The sequence below is a fragment of the Glossina fuscipes genome, unplaced genomic scaffold (assembly GCF_014805625.2).
Source record: "Glossina fuscipes isolate IAEA_lab_2018 unplaced genomic scaffold, Yale_Gfus_2 222, whole genome shotgun sequence".
Classification (NCBI taxonomy): domain Eukaryota; kingdom Metazoa; phylum Arthropoda; class Insecta; order Diptera; family Glossinidae; genus Glossina; species Glossina fuscipes.
The window spans coordinates 269,815-295,300 of NW_023998565.1; the positions used below are offsets into that span (position 1 = coordinate 269,815).

The 25,486-nt window shown below is 34.3% G+C and overlaps 1 protein-coding gene across 1 annotated transcript in view; it reads left to right on the forward strand.

Annotated features, from left to right (window-relative positions):
- LOC119642386 (G1/S-specific cyclin-E) overlaps positions 1–24,310 on the forward strand; it is a 29,815-nt gene extending 5,505 nt beyond the window's left edge. Inside the window, exons 2-6 of the mRNA XM_038041535.1 lie at positions 7,400–7,491; positions 16,695–17,082; positions 22,029–23,302; positions 23,668–23,893; positions 23,958–24,310. Of these exons, the coding sequence (XP_037897463.1) occupies positions 7,475–7,491; positions 16,695–17,082; positions 22,029–23,302; positions 23,668–23,893; positions 23,958–24,182 (2,130 nt within the window). The 5' untranslated portion in view covers positions 7,400–7,474 and the 3' untranslated portion in view covers positions 24,183–24,310. The remainder of the gene's footprint in view (positions 1–7,399; positions 7,492–16,694; positions 17,083–22,028; positions 23,303–23,667; positions 23,894–23,957) is intronic.
- Positions 24,311–25,486: the final 1,176 nt, after the last annotated feature.

Sequence of the window (25,486 nt, forward strand, 5' to 3'; positions counted from 1 at the left end):
TGGTTGTATGTATCTTTTTCTTTTGTTTAAAGATCTACGGAATGAGAGAAAAGTTATGAAGAAAACACCTGAAAAAACACTTCTATCTCCCTATATACACAACAATTTAAATAAGAACCTTATATCTTTATACATGGAAACGCACATGTTGCATATAAATAGAACTAGTAGTTTCATATGACACACATCCGAACAAAACAGCGTTCACTACGTAATCAGTCTTAACTAATTTTCAAACGTGATTAAATTAGACTGAAAAATAACGAAATATTCATCAATGTACTTTGTTAGTAAAGCTGTTTGTAAAATATGAAGTTTTTTGAAAAAGAGTATCATTGTAAATCAACCAACAACCACGCAAAATCAAGCAAAAGATACAAAATTTCTCCAGCTGTATGGCTGTGTTCTATAAAAATTAATCTTGTCCATATTTGCAGGATTAATTTTCAACTATAAAAATTAGCTAATATCGTTCAAGACGGCACTTTAAGAGTGGAATCAACACCATTTTTAAAAAACGTGCACACAATTACACCGCCCGCCAAATAAGCCTCTCCAAGCTGCCACACTTCTTTTTTTAGTTTTCGGAGACTGATGCGGCCGATTTGGTTATTTTCGAATCCGAACGCGAATCAGCGAATGTAGAGTGAACGTATCTGAAAACTCCATTGTTAAATGTCAAGGCAACTATGGTCATATATTGACAGTTTAAAAGTGATTGTGAAATTTAAAAGTGCCCCTCTTGGAAACGTCTACAGTAATGTCTATAAAAATTGATGTGTTAACTTGGTCCTAAAGTCCAGTTGCGTTGATCGGTAATTTTCGGTTGCGCAACTACGTTCTTCTTTTTACTGCCATAAATGAGACCTTTAGTTAACATCTGGAAGGTGAACTGCTTTTGAGATATCTGCTTATATATGTAAGACCAAATCACTTTCTTTTACAGTTTTGCATCTAACAGTTTGGTTATCATACACTAACCTGAAAATTCCTATAACTACTGCGTAGATTCACTAAACGGTCACTGCAAAAAAAGCTCAACTTATTTATTCACACTTAACAAATGTTCCGATTTCCTTCAACATGTTAATAAAAAAATCGCGAATTTTCTAGCTCTGAAAGTACGACTGTATTTGCATCTTGCGCGTGTCCGATTCCCGCAGACGTCTTCAATGAAAATGATTGAAACTGGCATATTTGCCTTAAATAAATCGGAGCTCTGTTCTGAGGCAAATTTACACTATTGTTTCCTGTCTTTATTTTCATAAAGAAAGCAAAATATTGTTTTTTGTACATCTGGAGATGTGTGGATACATAATATGTTAATTTTGTGTTTTGGTCAACACGAGATTTGGAACGCAGGCAGTTTGGCACGCAATTTTTGACTTGCTTTGGACAAAAAAAGTAATGGAGCCTGTTGTTTGTTTTACCTGATCTAGTTCTCGAGAAGCCAATAGAGCATAGATCTACTTCTGTTAAAATGGATCAATTTGACCTATAACTGGGAGAGAAGCTGATATTTGGTCCAAACATTCCAGTATTATTAAATCAGCAACTGTTTTCAGCTCGTTCCACGTTTTGTCAGCTTTTGCTGCTTGTGTATCTATCCGTCGGCGGCAGGTAGGACGCGGCCATCCTTTCGTACGGCTGCTTAGGTGATTTCAGTCAATTGCGTTTCTAGTGAAATACTGATGCTCAGCGATTTCTATTAAAAACAGTGAATATATTAAAAAAATTTGTTTTCGTATAATGGCATTTTCAAGATAAAGTGTTATAGGGGGAATGGCTGCGAAGATGCTCTGATTCGACCCAGTTCCAATAGAGTTTGTCGTTGGCCCAAAACGCATCAATTTGTCAAATTTCGCAAAATATTTCGGAATATGGCGACAGAGACCCAAATTAACATCTAATGCTTTCCAGTCTCTTCACGCGTGCATTCCATAGAAAATAGATATATACCCAAATTAATAAGGAAACTTTTTTGGTAATTACGTCCGTGTTCGTAAATTGAAGTCGATCATTTTCGGAACAATCTTTTAAACGGTGTTGGTAAATATTTGCTGAAGTCTGGATAAGTTATATTTAATATTTTCAATTGAGCACGAGCATTGATTAAACCGCGTACTATTCTCAGCGAAAACGCTGATGATATAGTTTAATATGATCACAGATATTTTTTCGTTTGTGAAAATGTAAGTAACCCAAACCAGAGTGCTTCCCCACCAATTCGAATAAATCGATAAAATACTTATTATTTGGTAACCAGGCAATTACCGTATAATGTCAATATGGGTTTGTGAATTAATGTAAACCGGTGCTTGATGACATAGCGACCATTGGATTCTTTAGTTTCATAGATCACAAAAGAGGTATGTTTATGCAGCCGATGATATTCTCAACTTAGAATCCAATAAAATGACGGATTCATTAAGGAACTCAAGCTCATTGGGGAAATTCTATACTAACAGTCAGAACGGAAGGTGTTAAAATTTGCAATTGTACTTAATCCTCATAAGCCATTCATAAATAAGCTTGAAAGGATAAGATCAAAATGAGTTTCCTGAAAAACGTTGATTCTGCATGCTATGGATTGCTTAACTGAATGCGTTTCCTTCCAATCGTTAAATAATAATAAAAACATAATATAACATAATATAACATAATATAACATAAATAACATATAGTGTAGTAGTATATAAAAACTTCGTAAGATTAAATATTCATTTAATTAACTTAAGTGTAAATCTCTTCAGTGAACTAAAGCGCGACTGCACTGAACTCGACTTTTTTATTTATACTTGTGTTTATACACTCTCTAATATTCATTCATAAACATTTTTTTGATAAAGATTTTTAGATAAGGATTTTTTCAAGATTCACTTATTTTTATACCTTTAAATTTAAATTTGTTCATCGCAACATAGAGCTCTCTTGTCTTCTAAGGCATTAGTTCCGATTGAAAACATGGAAGTTTTGCTAACTAATCCTCGTGGCCAGTTGGATTTGTAATTAATGAATTCATTTTTCGGGATAGGCCCCTGATACTAATTTGGTAGTTCCCCCACCCTAAAAAATCCAAATGTATCTTCAGGCCCAATAACTTTCATTTATCAAATGTTATGAGCGAAAACTCAAAAATTCGCTCTACTTTCCTAAATTCAATGAGCACAGAATTTTATTGTTCGGCTTTCACGAAAACCTGGTTAAAGTCTAATTTACATTCGCCGGAACTTTTTCATAATTCTTTCGAAGTTGTGAAGAAGGATCGTTTGGATCGCAGTGATGACGGTGTTTTAATTGCCATATCCGCTGCAGTTCCGTCCTATTCATTTGAATTTTCTCCTGCTCCTAACGTTGAATTTATTGCCATTCGGGCAAAAATTGGACTAAACAGCTACATGTAACTTGCTCCTACATTCCATTAAATGCGGATATCTCTTATGAGAAACATGCTGCTGTTTGTGATGTGGCCGCAAATCTAAACCTACCGATATGGTTGTAGCGTTGGGAAACTTCATTTTGCCACTTGGTAATAATTCTGGCTGTGTAGTCCTCACTTTAACATCCGATAGAGCTTTTGTGTTTTTCAATGATGTATTCGATCGTAATTTACTTCAATTCACCCGTACTCCTCATTGTAATGCAGACTGCTACATCTTTGCTTTACCAATTTCCCGGAGACAGTTGTAAAGCGTTGTCCGCCTTTTAGTTTACCTAAGAATCCGCATAATCCAGCGATATGTATTTCCTTCCTTTGCAGGCATGATGGTCCGTTGAACTATTCTAGCGTGCCAAATGTAATTTCTTCAAATAAACATTATGATTTTAATAAAACATATAAATAAAATAAAAACTATGTTAGTGTTTAAATCTCATATTTCGCCCATTGTGCCCGTTTTCTTTTGGTGGGAATATTGAAACTTTACTCTCTTCGTTCCATAATATATTAAACCTGGCTATTTCTGCATTCGTTCCGAGGTAGTTTACCTCTACCTCGAAGCAAGTGCCCGCCATGGTTTAATAACAGAATTAAATATTATGAAAATAGGGAAAACACCCTTTTTAAGAAATTTATGAGAAGTGGTTCTGCTTACGGCTCATTCGCCTATTCTACTTCAACTCCAAAAAAAAATCTGTATATATCCCTCGCATGTTTCTTTCAATGACTTTAAGTTCTTTGATGATATTGAAATTTCAAATCTGCTCGCTAAATACTTCAGACGAAAATTCTCAACTGCTTATTGCGATTTAAATATTAAGTACCCGTTTCGGATAACTAACCTAGTTTCGACTTCTAATTTGGTCATTTCAGAAAACGTCGTTTTAGGTACTTCGAGGTCTCTAAAATATACTTGTGCGCTTGGGCCTCATGGGATCCCAAACTATGCTCCGACGAGCTACGTGGTGTTGTTTCAAAGATTTTTAATTAGTTCTTGAAATCAGTTGTTTTTCCTTTGTGTTGGAAGAGTGGATTCCTTATTCCGCTTCACAAATGTGGAAATAGACATCATGTTGAGAACTACAAAGGTAACAGCCAAGTAGAATGTCTTTCATAAATTATTTGTACGCTGACGAATGTTAAACTGTTTTCTTCCTTGTCCTTGGGATCGCAATCGTATCAACTTCAAATTGACTTAAATGATTTGATTATATTGTGCTCGTTAAAGAAGTTTTTTTTCTCAAAGAGGAAGTCATTCAATACTAAGTATTTCATTGATTCACACAAATTGGAAAGCGTTGATTTAGGGGTTCTATTCAACGAAAGATTATATTTTAATCTTCACATTAAGTTCTCTTTAAGTAAAGCTATGTCCGCGCTAGGTTATATTGAGAGGTGGTCCAATCCGTTCAAAAGCAGATGTTGCTTTTTTGTTGGGAACCGCTTCTCTCTCTGCCTCTTTATGATAATAGGTTTCTTGTGTTAGATTTATTCTTGATGCTTCCTTCTTAATTAGTTACAGTTGTTATCTACCGAAAGTTTTGGCCAACCTTACAGTGCCACTGGAAGAGGAATGAACGTCTGTGAGTTATGCGTACGTGCCATAGCTGAGCTAGCTAGTCTGTGAGGTGCATGACGGGTTCTATATTTTTACAGACGGACCCTTCTAGGGCGGTTACACCAAAGAAATTGCGCGTACTTATCCCTTACCGAATACGTGGACGGAGCGGGAATTCTGCTTCTAGGGACTTTCATTACCCACTCCGCCTGTTGGTTTCCCTCCGGCCAAAGAAAGTTATTGGGAGACCCCGAAGTTGGATCCGAAGACCTAAACCTACCTTCCTCTCTTAAAATAATAAAACTTTTTACTTCATTTTATTCTTGTACATTTTATCTAATATTTAATATAATAATAATAAACATAATAAAGATAATAAATCGGCTAGAGAAAGGGATATTGAATTTTAAGTTAAAATTTCAGCTTATATATGTATGTTATATGTGTATGTACCTATAAGCTTTTATATATAATAAAAGTACCTTGCCGTTTACATAAATCGTTTATCTATGTAATTTAGTAATCATTAATAAACATTTCTCGTTATATTATTGTGGCCACAACTTATTTAACTATTTTCAAATATGGCATACAATACCTCTGAGCAGTGACATGTGAATGTTTCTGGTTAAAATTCAAAAATCTTGAACGCAGACAAACATACAATATTTCTGTAAGCATTCACCTTTACTATCAAACTAACAGAATAACGCATCGGAACTAAACGTTCTTAAATCACATCAAAACACATTTGTTCATATGGGGGTTGAATTGTGTTCATCCAAGATGTAGTCCGTATCAAGTCCATAGAATTTGCTACATTTCAGATACAAAGAATGGTCTTGCTTGCCTGGTAAAACTAGAGCTGTTTTGATTAGTTGTGCGAGGCCTACAAAGATCCAACAAGACACTATTAATTATGTTTCCTCAATGTTCACTTGTTTATGCGTTAGAAACCAAATAAATTATAATTTATTTGATGTGGCTATTTTTATATTGTTTTATTGAATTGTTAAGCGGTCGAACACAAAATATGATAAATTTCTACATGTATTTGCGAAGATCTCCAACAGTATACAGCGTAATAACAATTCAAAATTCAAAAATTTTTCTCCAATTTCAGATTTATTTATATATTTATATATTCCACATATACAAGAAACTCAACTAAAACAAAATGGCAGTCGAGTTCAATTGACTCTTAAAGTAAATCTTAAATTAATTAATTTTAAAACTTAACATTAAAATTTAGTATAAGTGCAATAAAACAAATAAGAAGGAAAAAAAAAAGAAAAAAAGCATGTACACAACTAGCATAGAGCCACACCCACATTTACTAATTTGATTAAGAAGGAAACCCCAAGAACCCCCAAGAACAAATTTACGTTTCTCCAGTGATGGTAAGGATAACAGAAGCAACCTATTGTCATAGGGTGGAAGAGAGACAAACGGATCCCAAACCAAATTCTTAAGGGCAAACAACAAGAATTGCTTTTGAACAGATTCAATTGAGTCTACGTAGCACCAATATGAAGGAGACCACACAACAGAAGCATACTCAAGTACACATGTAAAGCCGTACACATGTAAAGCCTTTTCGTAATATGAGGATCATCAAGCTCTTTGGACCACGTCTTTATAAAACCAAGCGCGGATCTAGCTTTGCTTAACGAGAGCTCAATATGCAAATTGAAGCGTAACCTATAATCAAATAGAACGCCTAAATCTGTGAACGAATCGACGTCTTCCAATTTGTGCGAATCAATGAAATATTGAGTACTGAACGACCTCCTTCTTGAAGAAAGAAAGCTTCTTACATTTATTTAGATTTAGTTTCAGTTTGCTGTGTAAGTTAACCAAATGTACACTTTTGTAGTTGTTATTTTTGAGGACGATTTTTTAATAAAATTGTTCTCTTGTAAATTATGTATTACTCTTATTTGCATTTATTTTCTCATTTCCGATCAAAAAACAACTTTTGTTTGCAGAAACCGAAATGATATCTACCACTTTATCTCAATATCGGGCTATTTAAAGTTTATCAAGGCAACTATGCTTAATACGCGCGATTTGTCTATGTCGCATATAAACTAATTAAAGAATGAGTTGGAACCAGGACGAGTACAAAACTACATCCATGTTTCTGCAAACTCGTTTATCCATTTTTACATTGCCACAATGTATCTTGCAATAAATTTGACGTGTTAATTATTTATTGCATTACGACAAAATTTATGGGATTGCCAAAGATACAAGGCTGATACGTTCGCGTCCCTTGCTTATTTCTTTTGAATCATTGTTTTCAACTAGGGCAAATTATAGTTATTTAATTTTTCTTTTTTTTCTTAAATTTAATTTTCCATTTCTTTTAAAATCTTTATTTCTTTTTATAATTTTTTCAGTTCACAAGAATAACTAACATTAAGCAAAAAGATAACCTCATTTTATAAAGAACTGTCCTTCCTACACATTGCATTATGGATCACTATAAAAGGTAAGCCAGTGATCGTTTCAAGTTTATTCACTACATATTCTATCATTTATATATAAATATGCGTATATAATCTTCTAGACTCATTGCGTGACCATGATACATTGGATTTGCTGCTATAACGTAACATGCCCGGAATATAACATAGTTAACAAACCGCATTACTTCGCAAATATTATCATATAAGGCTATCGCCGGTTATTTTACGTTTATTTAGCAGGTTTTTAAAGTAATTGTAAAAGGCAAATTTAAAATCAGTAGGACCTGACCGGACAAGTAACCAAAAGAAAGCTGTATTAAGATAATAACAAAAAATATTATTAAATTTTCTCCGCCGAAGACAATTGGTAGTTTGGTGAGCTCGATTTACGATTTTCGTTATCAAGTTAATACGATAGGGAAATTGCATTTTAAGTTGATAGTTTTCAGTATCAATCAACTCCTAACCAGATAGCGTATTAGTATTCACTCGATATCTTCTTCTTCTGTAGGTAAAAATAATGAAGAAATGGAAAATACGAATGTACATAATGTTTGAATTCGATGGTTTTGACCTTCCTCTAAACAGAACAACAGTCTTCCATTTAATATTAATTTATTCGAAGTACGCCGACACTACTCGTGTAGCGCTCAATATTCTCCTTCATCCAAATTCATTACTTCTGTTGTTTATTTGAAGAAATCTGCTCCCGCAGCCTACTAAACACGTTTAGACTCTTATGGTGATGCTGCTCGATCGTATCCCAATTGTCGATTATGTGTTCAACGGTTTAAAAGTAGCGGAACGAATTGACTGAAAATGCCATTTTTTGGCCACTTGTTGCAAGAGTTGTCCACAATACACTGTTATAGCCCGAATCGGAAGTTCTGCAACACGTAGCGTACTCCGCAAACATGGTACCCCCGATTACCACTTGTTGTTGATCGGTACAGCGTGGTTAGGCTGGCACGACCTTTATAAAACTTTCTTTTCGTCTTTAGAAAGATACACATTTGATAGAAAAAGTAATTTATCTCAGAAATTCCAAACGTTGGCAAAAATAATAAAACCAAATCATTATTTTTTTGGGCGGTTTCATCTGTCGTTGCCATAAAATTTGAAAAAGGGAATTAGCGGAAAATGTTGTGTAAACGATGAAAAGTGGAAATAGAGAATTAATTACCAGAAATTATTTCAAGTATTCTGGAAATGTAATATTCTGATTTTGTTTGGGCTATATAAGGCAAATTTAATAAGGAAATTATAAATATCAAGCTGGTTATTAACAAAAATTTAAGCAAAGGGTTATATATTTAAATCAATTTATTAGACTTTGCTTTCCGTTTTCGTTAAACACATTTTTTCGTAATTTTTTTTTTATAAAATATTATATCTCGTTTGTTTGCTTAGTTACTTTTGTTTCTCTTCCTTGCATTATTTTGCTATACATTTTGTTACGCGTTGATGTTCTAAATATTCGGTTGTAATTGCAATGAATGGGAAGCTGTACTCGATACGAAAATAATCGAGTACTGTCAACCCAACAAGCAATAGTATCGTTTCTGCGCTCCGCAGCGTATGGTAGCTCGATAACGCAAACTAGAACCGCAAACCCATCCCTGGTGTAGAATGAGTTCAAACCAACGTTGATGATATTAAAGGCAGCGGATGCCCAAAAACGTGGTTATTCTAGGAAATATCAAAGGGATATTGAAATTCTCGATAGTCGAAGAAGATAGTTGGCGGTCTAAAGATATCAGAAAGCAGTTTATTCACTGTTTTGCAGAAGAATTTGACTGTGAGAAAGAAAGATATGTCTCAGATGCATGCAGTGTTTATTTAGAAGATGGCATCGTGGCACAAGCCTATGGCAACGATGCGAAATTAGGGGACTTTTCAACGTGTGCTGGGAGACATTTAATTCCGTTTTCTTTTAAGCTAAGAATAAAACAATTAAGAGCAGTACAGCAACAATGCCGACCATAACATATCCTACAGCACCTTTCCTAATAGAGTCACTCATTTCGTAATTTAGAGTCATTCATTTTCGTAATAGTAGACGAAAAATTATATTTTACTTTTAAGTAAAGCATGTTTCGTATATTAGAGAACGGTCAGAATTTGTGGCAAGGGTTTAACGTGGGTTCCTGCCTGAAAGGCTTAACCCCACGGTGGCCCAAGCCACTTTTAAGCGTACTACGCCCCCTGGCGAGTTAGACAATCCCCACAGAGTAGGGGCCTAAACAGCACCAGAGTCCAGAACAGTTTATTGTGTATGGAACAATAAACCCCACTCTGGTCAATGGCGAGGCCTAGCTGCACTCAATTGTTCCATTTTAGCTAGGAACTCGCCAACCACAACCACCACGAGTGCTCCCCGAAGGGCCGCACCCAAGCAGTCAGGACTTACAAATTGATCAACTGACTGCTTCCGCCAGGACGGTCAGAAATTTGTGGCAAGGGTTTAACGTGGGTTCCTGCCTGAAAGGCTTAACCCCACGGTGGCCCAAGCCACTTTTAAGCGTACTACGCCCCCTGGCGAGTTAGACAATCCCCACAGAGTAGGGGCCTAAACAGCACCAGAGTCCAGAACAGTTTATTGTGTATGGAACAATAAACCCCACCTAGGCCTCGCCGCCTAGCTGCACTCAATTGTTCCATTTTAGCTAGGAACTCGCCAACCACAACCACCACGAGTACTCCCCGAAGGGCCGCACCCAAGCAGTCAGGACTCACAAATTGATCAACTGACTGGTTCCGCCATAAGGCTTCCACTGTGCTGTTGATCAATTACCACCATTACCCGCAGGCATCCGTGACATGTGTTCAAAAGTAAAAATAGGTAAAAGGGGAAAACTTATTCGAAGCAGGACGGTCAGTATTACAAACTTATTTTAAGTGTTAAGGATTTTATTATTTTCCAGTTGCTTTTGTCATAAAAAACTACAAATTGGCCTTTGCCGCCATTAAAGGGTTTACCTTTCGCAGGGACTCCGACAGGATAAATATGATCCAAATTTTCTACGGTTCATTTTTATGCTACTACGGGCCGATTTTCATCATAAGATATTAAAAACTATATCGTTTGGAATGTATTAATATTTCATAACACACTTCTACGCGATGATGTCGAAAAAATAAACCTACTTCATCCGAACTTGATACAGTTAAATTTTGTGTCAAATTACTATCACAAGTCAATTTTCATCATAACATGGTAAAACTTAGCCTTTCCTGCGCGAAAAAACCGAAGGATTTCGTAAAGATCGTAGGAAACAAAAATAGGTGTACGTGGTCCAAATTTTGTACAGTTAATTTTTATATCAAATTTCTTTTACAAGGTCAATTTACGTAAAGTAAAATTTCGCAACATTTTTTCGTTAGCCTTACATAGGATAGAGTCCAAAAAGTTGTCCGAGATGGTCCTCATTTGGTACAATTTACTTTTTTTATCTTAAATTACTATTATGATCTAAATTTGATCACAAAGCAATGAGAATTAGACCTTTTTTTATATGAAATTCAGTTTGCTTTAGATGAAAGCGATCCAAAGTTTTCCCATATTACGACTTTTCAAAATACGGTGTTATGTGGGGAGTAATCAAAAAAGTGGACCAATTTAAGCTATTTTCAATAGCGTTCGTCTTTGGGTCAGAGCACATCATTGTATCAAATTTCACCATCCGCAATAAGTTAACATATCCTGTATCACAAGTGATGTAGGGTACAAAAACGAAATTTTCCATTACGTTACCTGCAGTATATTTTCTTCTGGAATTTTCCGTTACTCACTATACGTTTTTATATCTTACACAACTTGTGGTACAGGATATATTAAGTTTGCAATCCAAAGAATGACTTAAATTGGCCAACCTTTTAGTATAGCGATCGATTTTGAATCACTTACTGAATTGATCTAAGCTTGTCTGCCCGTCCATCCGCCTGATGTCCGTTTAGGTATTTTTGTGTTCAATATACAGGAAGCAAATTTTTGATATATTTTAATGAGATTTGGTACACTATGTTTTGGTGCAACGACGAACGCTATTCAAAATAGTTCAAATCAGACCCCTTTTTCGACCACTCCCCATATAGCGCCATATTCTGAAAAGTCGATGTATAAAAAAAAAATGCCCATTTTCAAAATTTCTCAGCAAAAGTGACTAAGTAGTGGAATTTAATCATTCTAAATTGGTGTGAAAACTTCGGAATAGTTGGGGCATTTTTTGAAGCCCCTCATATATCGAAAACTAAAAGCTTGCAGTGTCAGATTTGTTTAGATTTCGCGAAGGTTTGGTATTGAGATTTGAGAAAACAGAAACAGAATTTAAGTGAAAAATCACTAAAGATTTAGCAATATACTTAATCGGCATCGTTGTTTTAATATAGGCAAGTTCAAACCCGACAGCTTGTTTCACATCACAAACAGAGATAAGCAGAGAGTCTTATATTGGCCTATTTTTTGGATCCTCTCCTAAAAACCATTTTCACGAAAATTGATCCTTTGTAGAGCAGAAAAGTCTAAATTTTAATATGTGATGAAAATTGACCCTTAATAGTAGTTTCATACACAAATAAGAATTGTGTTGTACAATGTAATGTAGGGTATTTTTAGCGGTCGGCCTTGACCGACTTTAATGTTCTTACTTATTTTAGATGAGATCGGTAATATATACTCGAATATTGCAGCAAGGTCGTAAATAGAAAATTTGGATTTATAATTAAAAATTTCCCACGTTCCTTCAGTATATAAAATATAAAATTCGAATGCACAATTAATCTATTTGTCACAACATAATCATTTTTATTGTTCTGCTTGGTTAAATTCTTTTTTCTTTTTTTTTTTGTCAAGCACATAAACTAAAGCAAACGGTGTTTAAGGCAATCAAGCCGAAACGCACCACGTTTTGACAATTTTTTTTGCATATACGTGGAAAGGATATGACATATGTGGCTTTTCTGAATTTACTTAGTTTAAGATACCTAGGTATTTGTACATATATGTAATCTTTCCACTTCGAGTAAAAATTGAGCAAGTTTTTTAACACGCAACAATTTGCCTAAATTTCAGTTTCGGTTAAAATTCTTTAAGCCGAGTATTACACGTTTCTGCAATTTGTTTTCCAGGAAATTCACCAGCAAACCTACCTTTAACAGAAAGTTTTAATGCTCTTTGCCGTACTAGACTGCTGTAGAGAGGGTAAGAGGGAGAAAGAGAAAGTTCATATCAGTATTTTTTTTTTTGCCAACTAAATAGGGGATCTGATATAATTACAGGTCTCTCAGGAAAGGTTATTTTTGAAGTGAATGTACGTCTACTTTGACTTTTCCATTGATTACTTCATCATAGTTAGCGTGCTATTCGGACGTTACTCATATTCATCTGCCAGGCACATTACCTTGAGTTACTTTAGTGGTGATGACGTTATGTACCCGTAAACCGCATCACTCTGCTTGCGTCCTTTGAATCTATAGTGCGCTGCGTTTGAAGTTGGTAATAATTACGTTTACCATCAAATTGATCACATTATTTATTTGTATTTACTACTATTTTCATTTTGAAAACTATTGAGTGCATAATTTTGCTAGATTGAGCTTGATTAAGTTATATAAGAAAGAAACAACGGGTATTATTTTTGAATTGTGCCGACTCTCTGATAACCATAAATCTTTTATTTTGCAAGTTTTACAATCAAATTTGGTTATATGTCAAATGCGGACCATTTTTACAAATAATAAACTGACAACACTATTGGCGTTGTCTACCGATTACTGCAGAATGCCCAATGCAAATTCAGTTCTGTATAGAGTTTAACTACGTCTACATAACTTGACCAGAATTTGTAGATGACGTGGAATTTTTGCTGTATAGATAAAACTGCCAATAGCAAACAAAAACTAGGTATTATTATAAAAGAAGGAAAGTGAAAAAGCTCACGAAAACAAAAACTATAAAAAGAAAGAGAAAAACTTGCTTTGTTAAAGAAAATATTTAAATAAAAAATCAGCAAAGAGTTAGCAATATACTCAATCGGCATCGTTCTTTTAATATAGATAAGTTTAAACCCGACAGCTTGTTTCACATCACTTGCGGTTCCAAACAGAGATAAGCATATTATATTTCGATTTTCTTCTACTTTCTTTCTTTCTTCTTCGAACTTGCAAGTACTGGATGATTCTACTCTTTATTAAGGTTAAAATATACAAGGAATAATCGAGCCATGTCTGTATTTTTTTTTTCTTTCTTACAGCGACTTTCAGAAGTCCAAGGTAACAGACCAGCATCACTAAATCGGATCAGAATACTAAGAGAATCAAGTTATTGTTTTGTAATTGGAGTTAGAAATGACATGAGAAGTTTGCAATGTGAGATTTGTTCAGGCTTCGCGAAGGTTCGGTAACTTGAGAATTGAGTTTTGCAATAAATTACATTAATGATCAGTTCTGAGCATGACATTTTCGCCCTTATAAGGTTTTCGAAGCTAAATAGATGAAAATATTTGGCAACATAACAAATATAGCAAAACGAACATTTTTTATTATTACACATTGAAGAGCGAGTGATACGAACGAATATCAATAGTTTTATTATCTTATGTTACTTCGCGTAATACAGTTGTTTATATAACGATTTTTTAAAATAAGGTCTTATATTGGAAGTGATCGAATAGCTATCGAAGAACAGTTTCCCTTGACATTAATTAACTACAAATCAGAATTCGTCGTCGTAGAAGAGATTGGTTCTATGGCTTTTTTAAACTCGCTACGATTAATTTTTATCCGCCTCTTTGGTGTATAAGGTATAATATTTTATAACAATCATTGTAAGCGATGATGTCCAAGAAATAGATCACCAGATGCAAATTTCATATAGTTAAATTTTATATAAAATTGCGGGACATTTTTGTTGTAAAAACATATTTTGCATTCGAAATCTTATATGGGATAAAGTCCAAACAATAGACCTAGGCGAAAATCTGGGGAATAGGAAGGATTACGTGGCATGTGATTCAAAAAATTACCCAATCCGATCTAAATTTTCCATACTAATTTGAAATGTCGAGTCACTATTACCTATTCTATAGTTCCAAATACATAATAGCACATTTTGGATACAGAAATACGTTGGATCTTCTAAAATATTAATTTTTGTGTGATATACTAAGTGTTTAAATAAAAAATATTCGACGAAAAAAGGTAATTTTTTGTTACTAACCAATTTTTGAATTAACTTATGCAAAATATTCTACGGACTTCTCTTCAGAATGCTATTTTAAAGATACTTTAAAAAGTTTCTATGAAAAGAATCAAGTTGGTTGTAGTTATGCTGCACGGTTATTTAAAGTTTTGGAGTTCGGAAAAATTTTTTCATTATAATAAGATTTTCATTAACTTCTACCATCAGCAAGGCCTAAAATCTTAAAGGTACCCCTTCTTGTTGAAATATTTTGACTTATGCCATTTTTCACTAGAAGGCGCTCTTTTGCTACATCTGTCTTTTTTATTTGCCACTTTACATAAGTGGGCTTAGAAAATACCTTGAGAATGGCTGATGTATTGCCAAACTTAGTGAAGTTCTGGTAACTAAATGATTCACTTCTGTTTTAAGGTTTCATCGCCCTTTCAGCTTGGTTTCTTAATATGGAGATCAGCTTCCACCTTGAGTTTTATAGCCAAATTTTCAAAGCGTTTCCTGAGCACAATCAAATTAATGTTATCTCCACTGAATTTTTCAAAGCGTTTTTTTTCTTTTTTTTGGGTACTTTTTGTTTGTGTTTTAAATGCTTCAGCTTGATGATATTAAGTGTCATAAAAGTGTGTTCGATCTCCAAATATATAAACTTGATTTGTTGTTGTTTTCCAAAGATGTGTGTATCGCTATTCTGTCTATTATAGCGTTTTCGATTTTATCTGCCAACATGACATATTTACTTACACCATGTCGCACCAGATGTGCTGATATTACTGGCCGAGCTGCAGACGCAGTTCTACACCTAACGAAGGGGTTACGTTGGTCGTGCCCCGACAACTTGTATTGTAACATGTGGCCTTTCACCTCCCCTTCGCAAAAAGCTCTTGCCCATGTTTCCTGCCGCCCTTCCTCGAGGTCAACGATAGAATTTGTGCCATAGTAAACCAAGGTGATAATCCTAAGACGCCGAGCAGCCATTGTTGTGTTAACTATCTCCATTTAATTGAGACATTAGATCTAAATCTAAAAAAAAAAAAAAAACAAATGTGCTGAGCACCAGGTTGCACAGTTGAGTGGCTCCCAGTTCAACATCTGATAGACCTGTTATGCTTTGCAATAACTTATTTGCTCGTGACATATTTTCTGTTCAACATGACTTCATATTTTATGTTTCGCAATAGCCCACTTCTAATTTCTTGACTCACATAGCGATTTCTTTCGAATCACTCTCAGCCTCTATACTGGCTACGCTAATATATATATGTTTATACCACAAAACAAGGCAGCTATTAATTAGTAAGACGTTATAACGTAACCTCATAGACGGCCTTTCTGAGGTGCTTGAGGAAAAGCTTCAAATCTAAGAGAACAGTTCTCTTCAACTCATGAACTTTTTCCACACAAAATCAATTTGTCTCTTAAAAAATTTATAGCGGCTTCCCCCTTAGGTTGTAAATAAAAGATTCTGTAGGCCCCTTCACTCGATATTTCACTTTTTGCGAACTCGGAGAAACACAAAGGCAAACGACGTGCTTTTATAGCATTCCATTTAAAAACGAGGGCAAGTGATGAATTTCACTTAGGAATTGCAAACTTCGAATTAACTTTGACTGTTTTTATGTTAACAAATTTTGCATCATAAGGAATTTTCATAATCAAAATCTAATTGTAAACGGACTGCCTTCATTTGATGGCACTTTATCATTTGCTTCATTAGCCCTAAGGTCTTCATGAAGTAATCGACATGATATTTACAAGATTTATTCAGCTTTTCTAAGTGTTCAATTGACTTGCAGAGTTTCAAAATGCAGAATTCGTATTCGAAATGTATTAACCGTAAACTTAAGCGAACTAAATTTTCACATAATGTTCGTTTGTGAAATGTCAAATAAAATTTTATCCCCGACACGGTAAATAGAAAGTAATGGCTGCAATATGGATTGTTGTCACACTGTTTATGAAAAAGATCACTATAATTTTTTACCTGATTCGTTGTGAAATTCACAAAAAAATGTGTTCTTCTATTTTTTGTAGCCGACATCACAAGAGTAGTACCAAGAGCAATCACAACACCAACAACCCTAGGTCACATGTCTTATCACATAAAACTGCAGATAACACCAAATCATACGAGTTAGAACGCTGCACGTCAGTGTCACCTTCTTCGCCATCATCTCATAGGCCATTACCACGCTCATCATGCATATCTTCTGTGAATAAAGCCGTTGTCGTCAAGGTCAAGGCCGAGGAAGTTGTAATTTCATTCCCAGATGACTGCTCGCATATCTCATCCTCATCGTCAGAATTAATTAGTACCACCTCACAACTGGATACAAATAAAACGGCAGCAAAAATATCTTCCAGCCACGGTAAAACAGTAACGAAACGGAAACGTCGATCATCATCTAGCTTAGACTATGAGGTAAAGTATAAAATGTTTGCAGTTGAAATAATAATTTTTTAACTCTATCAAAGGTTTTACACAAGAATTCTCAAATTTTACATGAACCAATCTCTAAAAATTTGAACTAATTAAGACATGGGTAATAGATATTAGTTCTCACAATCGGCAAGTTATCCAACTATACATTTTATAGGTAACAAGGTTATGTCCCTTTCGAATTAAAAAAGAACGACCTTAAACGCAATTTGTTATACGCACTGTTTGCGTACATTGTTTGGATGTAGCAACTACACGCTTAAACGAATATGCGTTCATTCAATATATCCAAAAATGCAGATAGATTTTTCTCTTATATTGTATTTTATTCATTGCACAGATACAATCGAAACAGCTTTAGAGATATTGGGGTAAATGTAAGCCCCGACTGTGATACTCCTCCCTCATTTCTATATTTAAATACCGAAGCAATTTTTATGGGTATTACGTTTTGGGAAAGGAACAAATATGCATCTAAACTCAAACCGCAATGTATAGTGTATTCAAAACACCAAATGACGCTACACATCTAAGCTATCTTCCTCCAAATTCCCCAAAAGCAGCAACTAAAAAAACTTTTTGATTTTGCCTTTGGTGACGCTCTTCCCTGATGTTCCCCCATGTTTTCATGTTTCTTATCACAACAAATATAAACATCTCTAGTAAAAAAACCAGTTGCAGCTAAGTTCAAAAGTTATTTTTCTTTTACAAAATTAAATAAGATATTTTAGAGGATCTGTTTACCGGAATGCATATCGTGAGCATCATGATAATTGTGATTGTATTTACTACGAGGGTATGTAATCGTAAAAATTTCTTTTAAATTAGATTTCACTTCACATGCGCTATATATAGGTTACTGTTCGTGTCCTTCAGATATCTCTTCCTTTTAATGGTAAAATCCAAGCCATTGCTTAGTGTCATGTTCGTTCGCGTGACATAAGCCTATATGTTATTGAATGTTAAATATATAAATTACTTCTTAGCTTAGAGTTATCTTCAAAAGATATCCTATCTTCCTCTCTATTTTAAAAACTAAGAAGAATTTAAAACTCGTTGCGTAATTTAAAAAAAATGTGAATGAGATGAACACTATTTGCCTAGTGCTTTATTTTTACAGACATAACTTTCCCGGTATTTGTTTTACTTTAAAGAGACGTTCTAATCCTTGCTGCTTTGTTAACATTAGTAGCACGATTGCATAGTTTTCTCCATGAAAGTTAAATTTATTCCAATAGTATCGATAGTAAGTAAACAATGGAGCTTGAACCAGGCACGTAAATAAAAAAAACATGAAATAATCCTCGCTAATGTATTGCAGCGATTTATCTTCTAGACATGTCTCTTCACTTGCAGTTGGATATTTAATAGAAATTATGATGTTGGGCTTTAGATCACGACTATAATTTATTGAAAATATTATTATTATTATTATGAACTCAGCCAGAGAATAAATTCTAAGACGAAAGTCTTAAAGCACTAGCATCTAAGGCTTTCGGCTTTATTAAAAACCCTACCGCACTTGAGATTTGAACCCACGACCTTTGAGTTGCTAGTCGAGATTCTTGCCTACTTGGCCACTCAGCCGGATTTATTGAAAATAAATTTCCCTCGCTCGTTCAGAAGAGTTTTCACAGTAAATAGGTGTCCTTATGAATGTAAAGGCAATGTCATTTTTGTAACATTTGCTGTTTGATTTCCTTTTTTGTGATCATTTTCACCTTCGTCGTAAGGAACTAAATGAACCACTCACCCAGTCTTATTTTTAAAAATATGTGCACGCATGCGTGACCGTCATTACTCCTATGCTTGTATGTAATGATATAAAAAACATGTCGCTACCAGTAATAATTTTAAGGGTTTTTTTAGATTTCATTCCGCGAACTTTGTTTCCTGCATGATGTTATTGTCGTCGGCTTGTTATTAATATAGTAAATTTTATATTCCTTCGCACTCAAGATCTTTGCTTGGCTTGTATTTTAATAGCTCTTAGAGAGATTGTTTTCTTATCTTATTTTTAAATAAACTTTAGAGATTGTAGTCAAATACTTTCATAACGAGTATAAAGTTTTAAAAAGACGAATAGCGGAGGTTTTGAATTACATTTCCCAAATTGCATGTGAAAAATATGAAATTCATGTATGTAGAGCTGTGGACAATATGTATCGCGATGTGAAAGGCCTGTTGTATTCGATTACAATATTGGCATAATGCTTATAATACAGTTTGTTCGAATACGGGCACGTCAATGTTGAGTTTGCTACAAGGACAACTTTTTCGGACCGTAAGGAAATGAAGCTACGTTTACTGTGCTGCCATCTATTTTGTTTGCGTTCGATGGTCAGGGTGATTTTTTTCCAATTACGTGGTAACACCGAAAATCTTAAAGTGCTGCTTTTTTACATCTTTGGAATTTCTAAAGCCGAATAGAAAGCTGACACTTGACGTACAAATTTTTTGATCAATTCTGTAGATTAACCAGCAGTTGTATAAATGTAGATTTTAATATTAAATTTGGATATAAGCAGAATCTGAAATTCCTGAGCCGACAATTGATCAATAATTAGCAAACAGTTTTGTAATTTTTACACGAATGCGCTTCGAAGATGAATGAACAACTTGTACCACCAGAAAGAGACAACTATTTTTGCTTATGCAATCCAAACATTACCATACCTCATAGCACTGTTATAATTTATACATCCCCAAGGGCTAACGTAACTACACAAGTTGATTCTATACTTTGTTTAAATATTCTTATTTTTCATCACTTACTGTTTTTTTTTTAGCCATAATGGACAGATCTCACAAATAATAGACGAGTTCTGTGAATTCGTTCGCTTCCTATTCTTGTAAATACCAATCTGGACATCTTTACTTTCTCATAATAATATATTTTCCCTATTTTATTATGTTGATAATTTTTGTCCGTATTTGTTTAAATTGCCAGGTGTTCTTTTACTTGAAAACATTCATCGTCTCCTTCTTCTTTCGATCCCCGTGTTAGTCGGCACAACTGATTTAATTTTTTTAATATATGCAGTTGCGTTTGTCGCTCGCTGCTGAGGTTTCTTCAACTTAAGGGCGACTTTAATGAATGGATCGCTTTGTAAAGGAAGGCCGCCAAAAGTGTTTATTAAAGTTATTCAGCTGATCTAATGGTTTCTGCGTCAATTGTTCGATAGTTTTCGCTGTGATTGTTTTCATTTTAAAAGTGCATAGGAAAAAATTTGCACAAACCAAAAAAAAACCTTATAAATTCAACTGATTCCTTTTAGTGAGTCCTAAGCAAATAAAATTATTATGTTCGTTTGTGGATAAATCTTTTATCTCCCGCGCACCTTCGCCCAAAAAGCGTAACCAAAATTTTCCATTTTTGTACAGAAATCTATGTAAAAATTTTAATTGTTGAATCTATTGTTGTTCATGAGCACTGAGCAGAATGCAGGAGTGCTTTATTGTAGGTGCTTTTTTGACAAATTTTGACCGAATTTAATTCCTCACTTTCACGTTTTCATTTGTTATGACAGCCATAATGTCAAGAAAGCTTTCTATCCTAGGGGCAATGGCCCTTGAAGATATTTGCACTTCAATTTGTTATTTATTTTTCTAATCACTTGGAATATAGAAGAAAGGTGAAAAAAGAAACTTAAGCCTTGTATGCAAGTAAGTCAGAAGAAACAAAATCCCTTCTAGCGCTACCGCTTAGGATAGTGAGAAAAAAGACTTTCATAGTTTTTTTTTTGTTCTCAACGTGAAGAATTCATTTAACGCTAAAATAAATAATCCAGCTATCTTGTTGGATGATTATATTTTCCATTTTCTCTCATAAGATTAGTTCCTCATATTTTCTTGAATTGGGTATAACTGTTTTTCAGTTAAATTGAGTAGGTACGCATGTCGTAAAACAAATTTCTTACGTTGACTTGCGCCTTTAATTTACCTGATGTGATAAATTGTGACTATTTACGATTTGTCGATTTCTTCCTCTATTGTTCTTTTATGTATATCCTTATCTGTTTCTTGCTCTTCCTACATAAACTTTATGTTGAATTTTTGTTTGCGCCTAAAATAAAGGATCATACCAAAGGATATCATAGAAATTTTTTTTAATTTTCTTTTGTTATGACCTTCGCATGTTTAACGGAAGGCTGTTTACGTACCTAGTTATCTGCGTTCCCATAACACGCATAATGTGAGAGATCGTTCGTAACTTGGGTACGTATGATCTTTGGTGTTTGATATGATTGCTGCATTTTCAACAAAACTAACCCCCATTTACGTTTGCATAGCGAAGGATCTACGCAAGCAATTTCATTTACTGTCGCTTCAGTTCTACGTTACAATTCAATGTGATACATGCATTTCGCGCAAGCTTTAACAACACTCATGTTTATCGGTATGAGAAACTGTAATGTTTACAATTATTAATTAAGTTGTTTAAAGAAAATGTTAAAACTCCGGAATCAGAGTTCTATAAAAATATAAAAACAAAAACCATTTGTTGAGAAGTCTATAAAGTGCCATGTGAATCTATTTGAAATAATTACGAATCATATCTCTCTCTCTCGCGCGCACGCTCTTAAAATAACAATAAATTTCTTGACATATAATTGTTAGCATACGAAGAAATTTAATTTGAATTAGCCCCTTAAATACCGATATTATGTAAAGAAAAAGTGTAGCGAACACCGCAAACAAATTATTTAAAACCGGATTTTTCGAAAATATACTACAGTTGTGTTGACTTCGTCATTTTTGGAGTTTTATTTTTGTTTTGTTATTTGTAGCTGTCAAATTACCGACTTTTCGTATTATTATGAAATGTGAGCGCAAGAGAAAGCTCATTGAAATGGTATAAAAAAGACCTTTGCCTAAGACCTTCTTGTATTCTGTAATTATTAAAAGATATGTTTTTCTCGTTTCAGGATCCTGAACTTGACTTCGAGCCCACGGCTAAACGTAAGCAAAGATTATCGTCGGTATATGAAAGTGAAACTGTAACATCGATGGTGTCGTCCGTTTATCCTTCGCCGGTCGATGATATGGCTATAGTTAATGAGATCGAAATACACAGCTCATCGGAATGCTTGTCAATGGACAATGCCGGATTTGAAATACCACATGACGATATACCTGACAGTCCCAGCAGTTTGCAGCCCGATCAAGAGATGAATGAAGAAATTGTTGACTGCGATGATATGACTGATGAGGAAGATGCTGGGAGCAGTTCAAGTTCAATTGTTTCGGGAGTTAGCTTGTATGACAATACCACGCATCGCGGAGAAAGAACACCAAGAGAGCAATGTTCGCCCATTGTAACTGCCACAACCGCCACCATTAATGACTCGGGTAGCTCTAAATTTTGCCACCAAAGTAAAGTGTGTTCGTTTGATAAATATGTTAATGATCACTACGATTGCTTAACACCAGTTACCGATCCAGAATCACCTCGCCAATGCCCATTACCCGCACTTTCGTGGGCTAATGCCCAAGATGTGTGGCGTCGAATGTGCAGAAAAGACGAACAAGCTAGTTGCTTACGTGATCCCGTCATGTTAGAAAATCATCCAGGTCTGCAGCCACGCATGCGAGCCATTCTTCTAGATTGGTTGATTGAAGTATGCGAAGTATATAAATTGCATCGTGAAACTTATTATTTGGCTGTGGATTATTTGGATCGTTATTTGAGCACCCAAAAAAATGTACAAAAGACCCATTTGCAATTGATTGGTATCACATGCTTATTTGTGGCTGCTAAAGTGGAAGAGATTTATCCGCCAAAAATAGGCGAGTTTGCTTATGTTACTGATGGAGCTTGCGAAGAGAATGATATATTAAAACATGAAATTCTCCTGTTGCAAGCATTGCAGTGGAACATCAGTCCGGTTACTGCGATTGGTTGGTTAGGTGTTTATATGCAGTTGAACGTCAACAATCGTACTCCTGCTTCGTTTTCTACAGTTCGAAATCCTATTCTTAATCACCATACTAATGTTTTAGAAGAACCAATGGCTTTTTGCTTTTCCTCCAAGGCCAGTTCTATGACAGAAATAGATGATGCTTTTGTTTATCCACAATTTTCGGGCTTGGAATTTGTCCAAACCGCTCAGTTGCTCGATTTGTGTTCGCTTGATGTGGGAATTGCTAATTTTTCTTATTCCGTGATTTCAGCTGCAGCTATTTCACACACCTTCAATAGGTAAGTTACTTTATTCATTTTTTAAATTTCTTGTTTCAAATCAGTTCTCCGTCTTTCCGCTTTGCAAAGTAAGTATGATATTCTCATTATCCCTTTGTATGATGAATATTTTTGAAACACAAATCAAAGAGTGCTCAAAGGAGACCAAACAGAATTTTAATCAAAGTTCTGTGCTTTTTATTTAAAGAAAACTCGACGATAGAGTTTAAGCGAGCAAATGCAAAATACATTTTTTACTTTCTCATTACAGGTGTTATTATTGCTTTCATTTTAGTTATTATTTCTTTCTCCATATTTTATTTCATTTATTTTTTGAGATCGTTTTTGTTTATACTTTGAACTTTCCATACTTTTTATTTTGGTAGAGAAACCGCTATACGTTGCTCGGGTCTAAATTGGCATAGTATACAATCATGTGCCGAGTGGATGCAACCTTTTTTTGACGTTATATGCGAAGAGTCCCATCACTTGCATTTATTAGAACAAAATGAACAAATCGATAATAAGTATGGTTTAGGGTATGTTTGCCCAAACATCGTTACCGACGATTCTCATATTATTCAAACGCACACCACCACAATGGCAATGTTTGTAAGTATTATACGTGCACAACATTACTTTAGTATTGTTTTCCTTATCTTTTTAATTTTGCAAGGATCGTGTTTACCTTATAAAGGATCACAATGTAACAACAAAACTGAAGCAAGAGGCTTCACCAGCTACTGGTCTAGTATGTCCAGAAGGCTTGTTAACGCCACCAGCATCCAGCCGCAAGCCCATGGTCACTATTGATGAAGAAAAAGGAGAAGAGCAGCAGCAACACCATCACGTATCTTCAGGATCGGGTATAATTGAGAATGCAGCTTGCAAAAGAAATTAAATGATTAACAAATACGTGAAGAAAACATTATTGCCTGCCAATGTAATACATAAACAATTAGAAAACAAACACCTTTTATTTTGTATATGTAAGAAACGTTAAGTAAAATTGATTATTAATTTAAAATTAATGGGAAATATAGCAAAACAAAAAGTTTCATATATTAAATAAGTCTATTTTAATTTATTTTTATTAATATTCTTATTACTACTACAGATTATAATATAATTTTTACTATTGTATGTTACTGCTTTGTTGTGTTTAAAAGACTTTCTTTTTTAATACATGGACATATGTTTACACATAAAACTATTCAGTGTCGTAAGGAATTGTTCTATCTGTTTCCATTTATTAGAAGCTTATGTCTGTGCGTATATAATTTTTAGTTCTTGTAGCATTATATTTTTTGCTTACCAAAAACATGCATACTTTCCTTTGCTTTTTCAGATTTCAATTATTAAAAATTATTTTCCAAAATTGCATTTGGTTTTCTGCTTTCCTGAAAATGGGCGAAAGCAAAGGTTAGAAGTTTTGGCCCAAAACAATTGCAATTCTTTAATGAGATTAGATTTTTGTTTCCTTTCAAATGTTTTCATTGCCCTTATCTCTCTTTTACTAACAACTACTCACTTTGATAGGAACGCAACAGCCGTATTTTTATATACTAATACATTAAATTTAGCGAAGTAAGTCGAGGTCTGCTAACTATCTTTCTTCCCATCAAATTCCAACATAAACCGGGTCGCAAACTCTTATTTTCCTAAATTAAAGCTTTTCATAAATTAATGGCAATTACTAATCACCATCGGTTCTTTTTTCATTATCCTTGTTTTAGGAAGAGCAAGACTTGAATGAGCGAAAATTACTTTTAAAATCTCGTTTGAAATGGCTTTCATGGTTAACTTTTTGTTGCTACAGTGAGCTCAACATTTGTGGCATAACTATTTAAAGTTGACTTAATGTTGGTAAATATTTTTAATAATTTTTCAAAGAACCTTTTTTAGTTAATTGGAATTAGGAAAAAAAACTGCAAATATAGTGTGATTATAAACCTGTTTTAAGGTTAAAAAAAGAACAAATACTTAAAATAAAAACAGAAAAAATAAAATTGAAGAAACTAACATAGGAAAACAAAACTAATTCCAATTTCTTTTATTACCTTGTTAGAAAACGTATATATTTTCAGGTTATTTTTTTAATTACAAAAATTGTTGTCAAATCCACTTTGCATTCAATTGTACGTCACTAATTTTTTAAATTTAGGTTTTAAGCTCAAATTTACTTTAATTTTAAAAAAGTTAGTC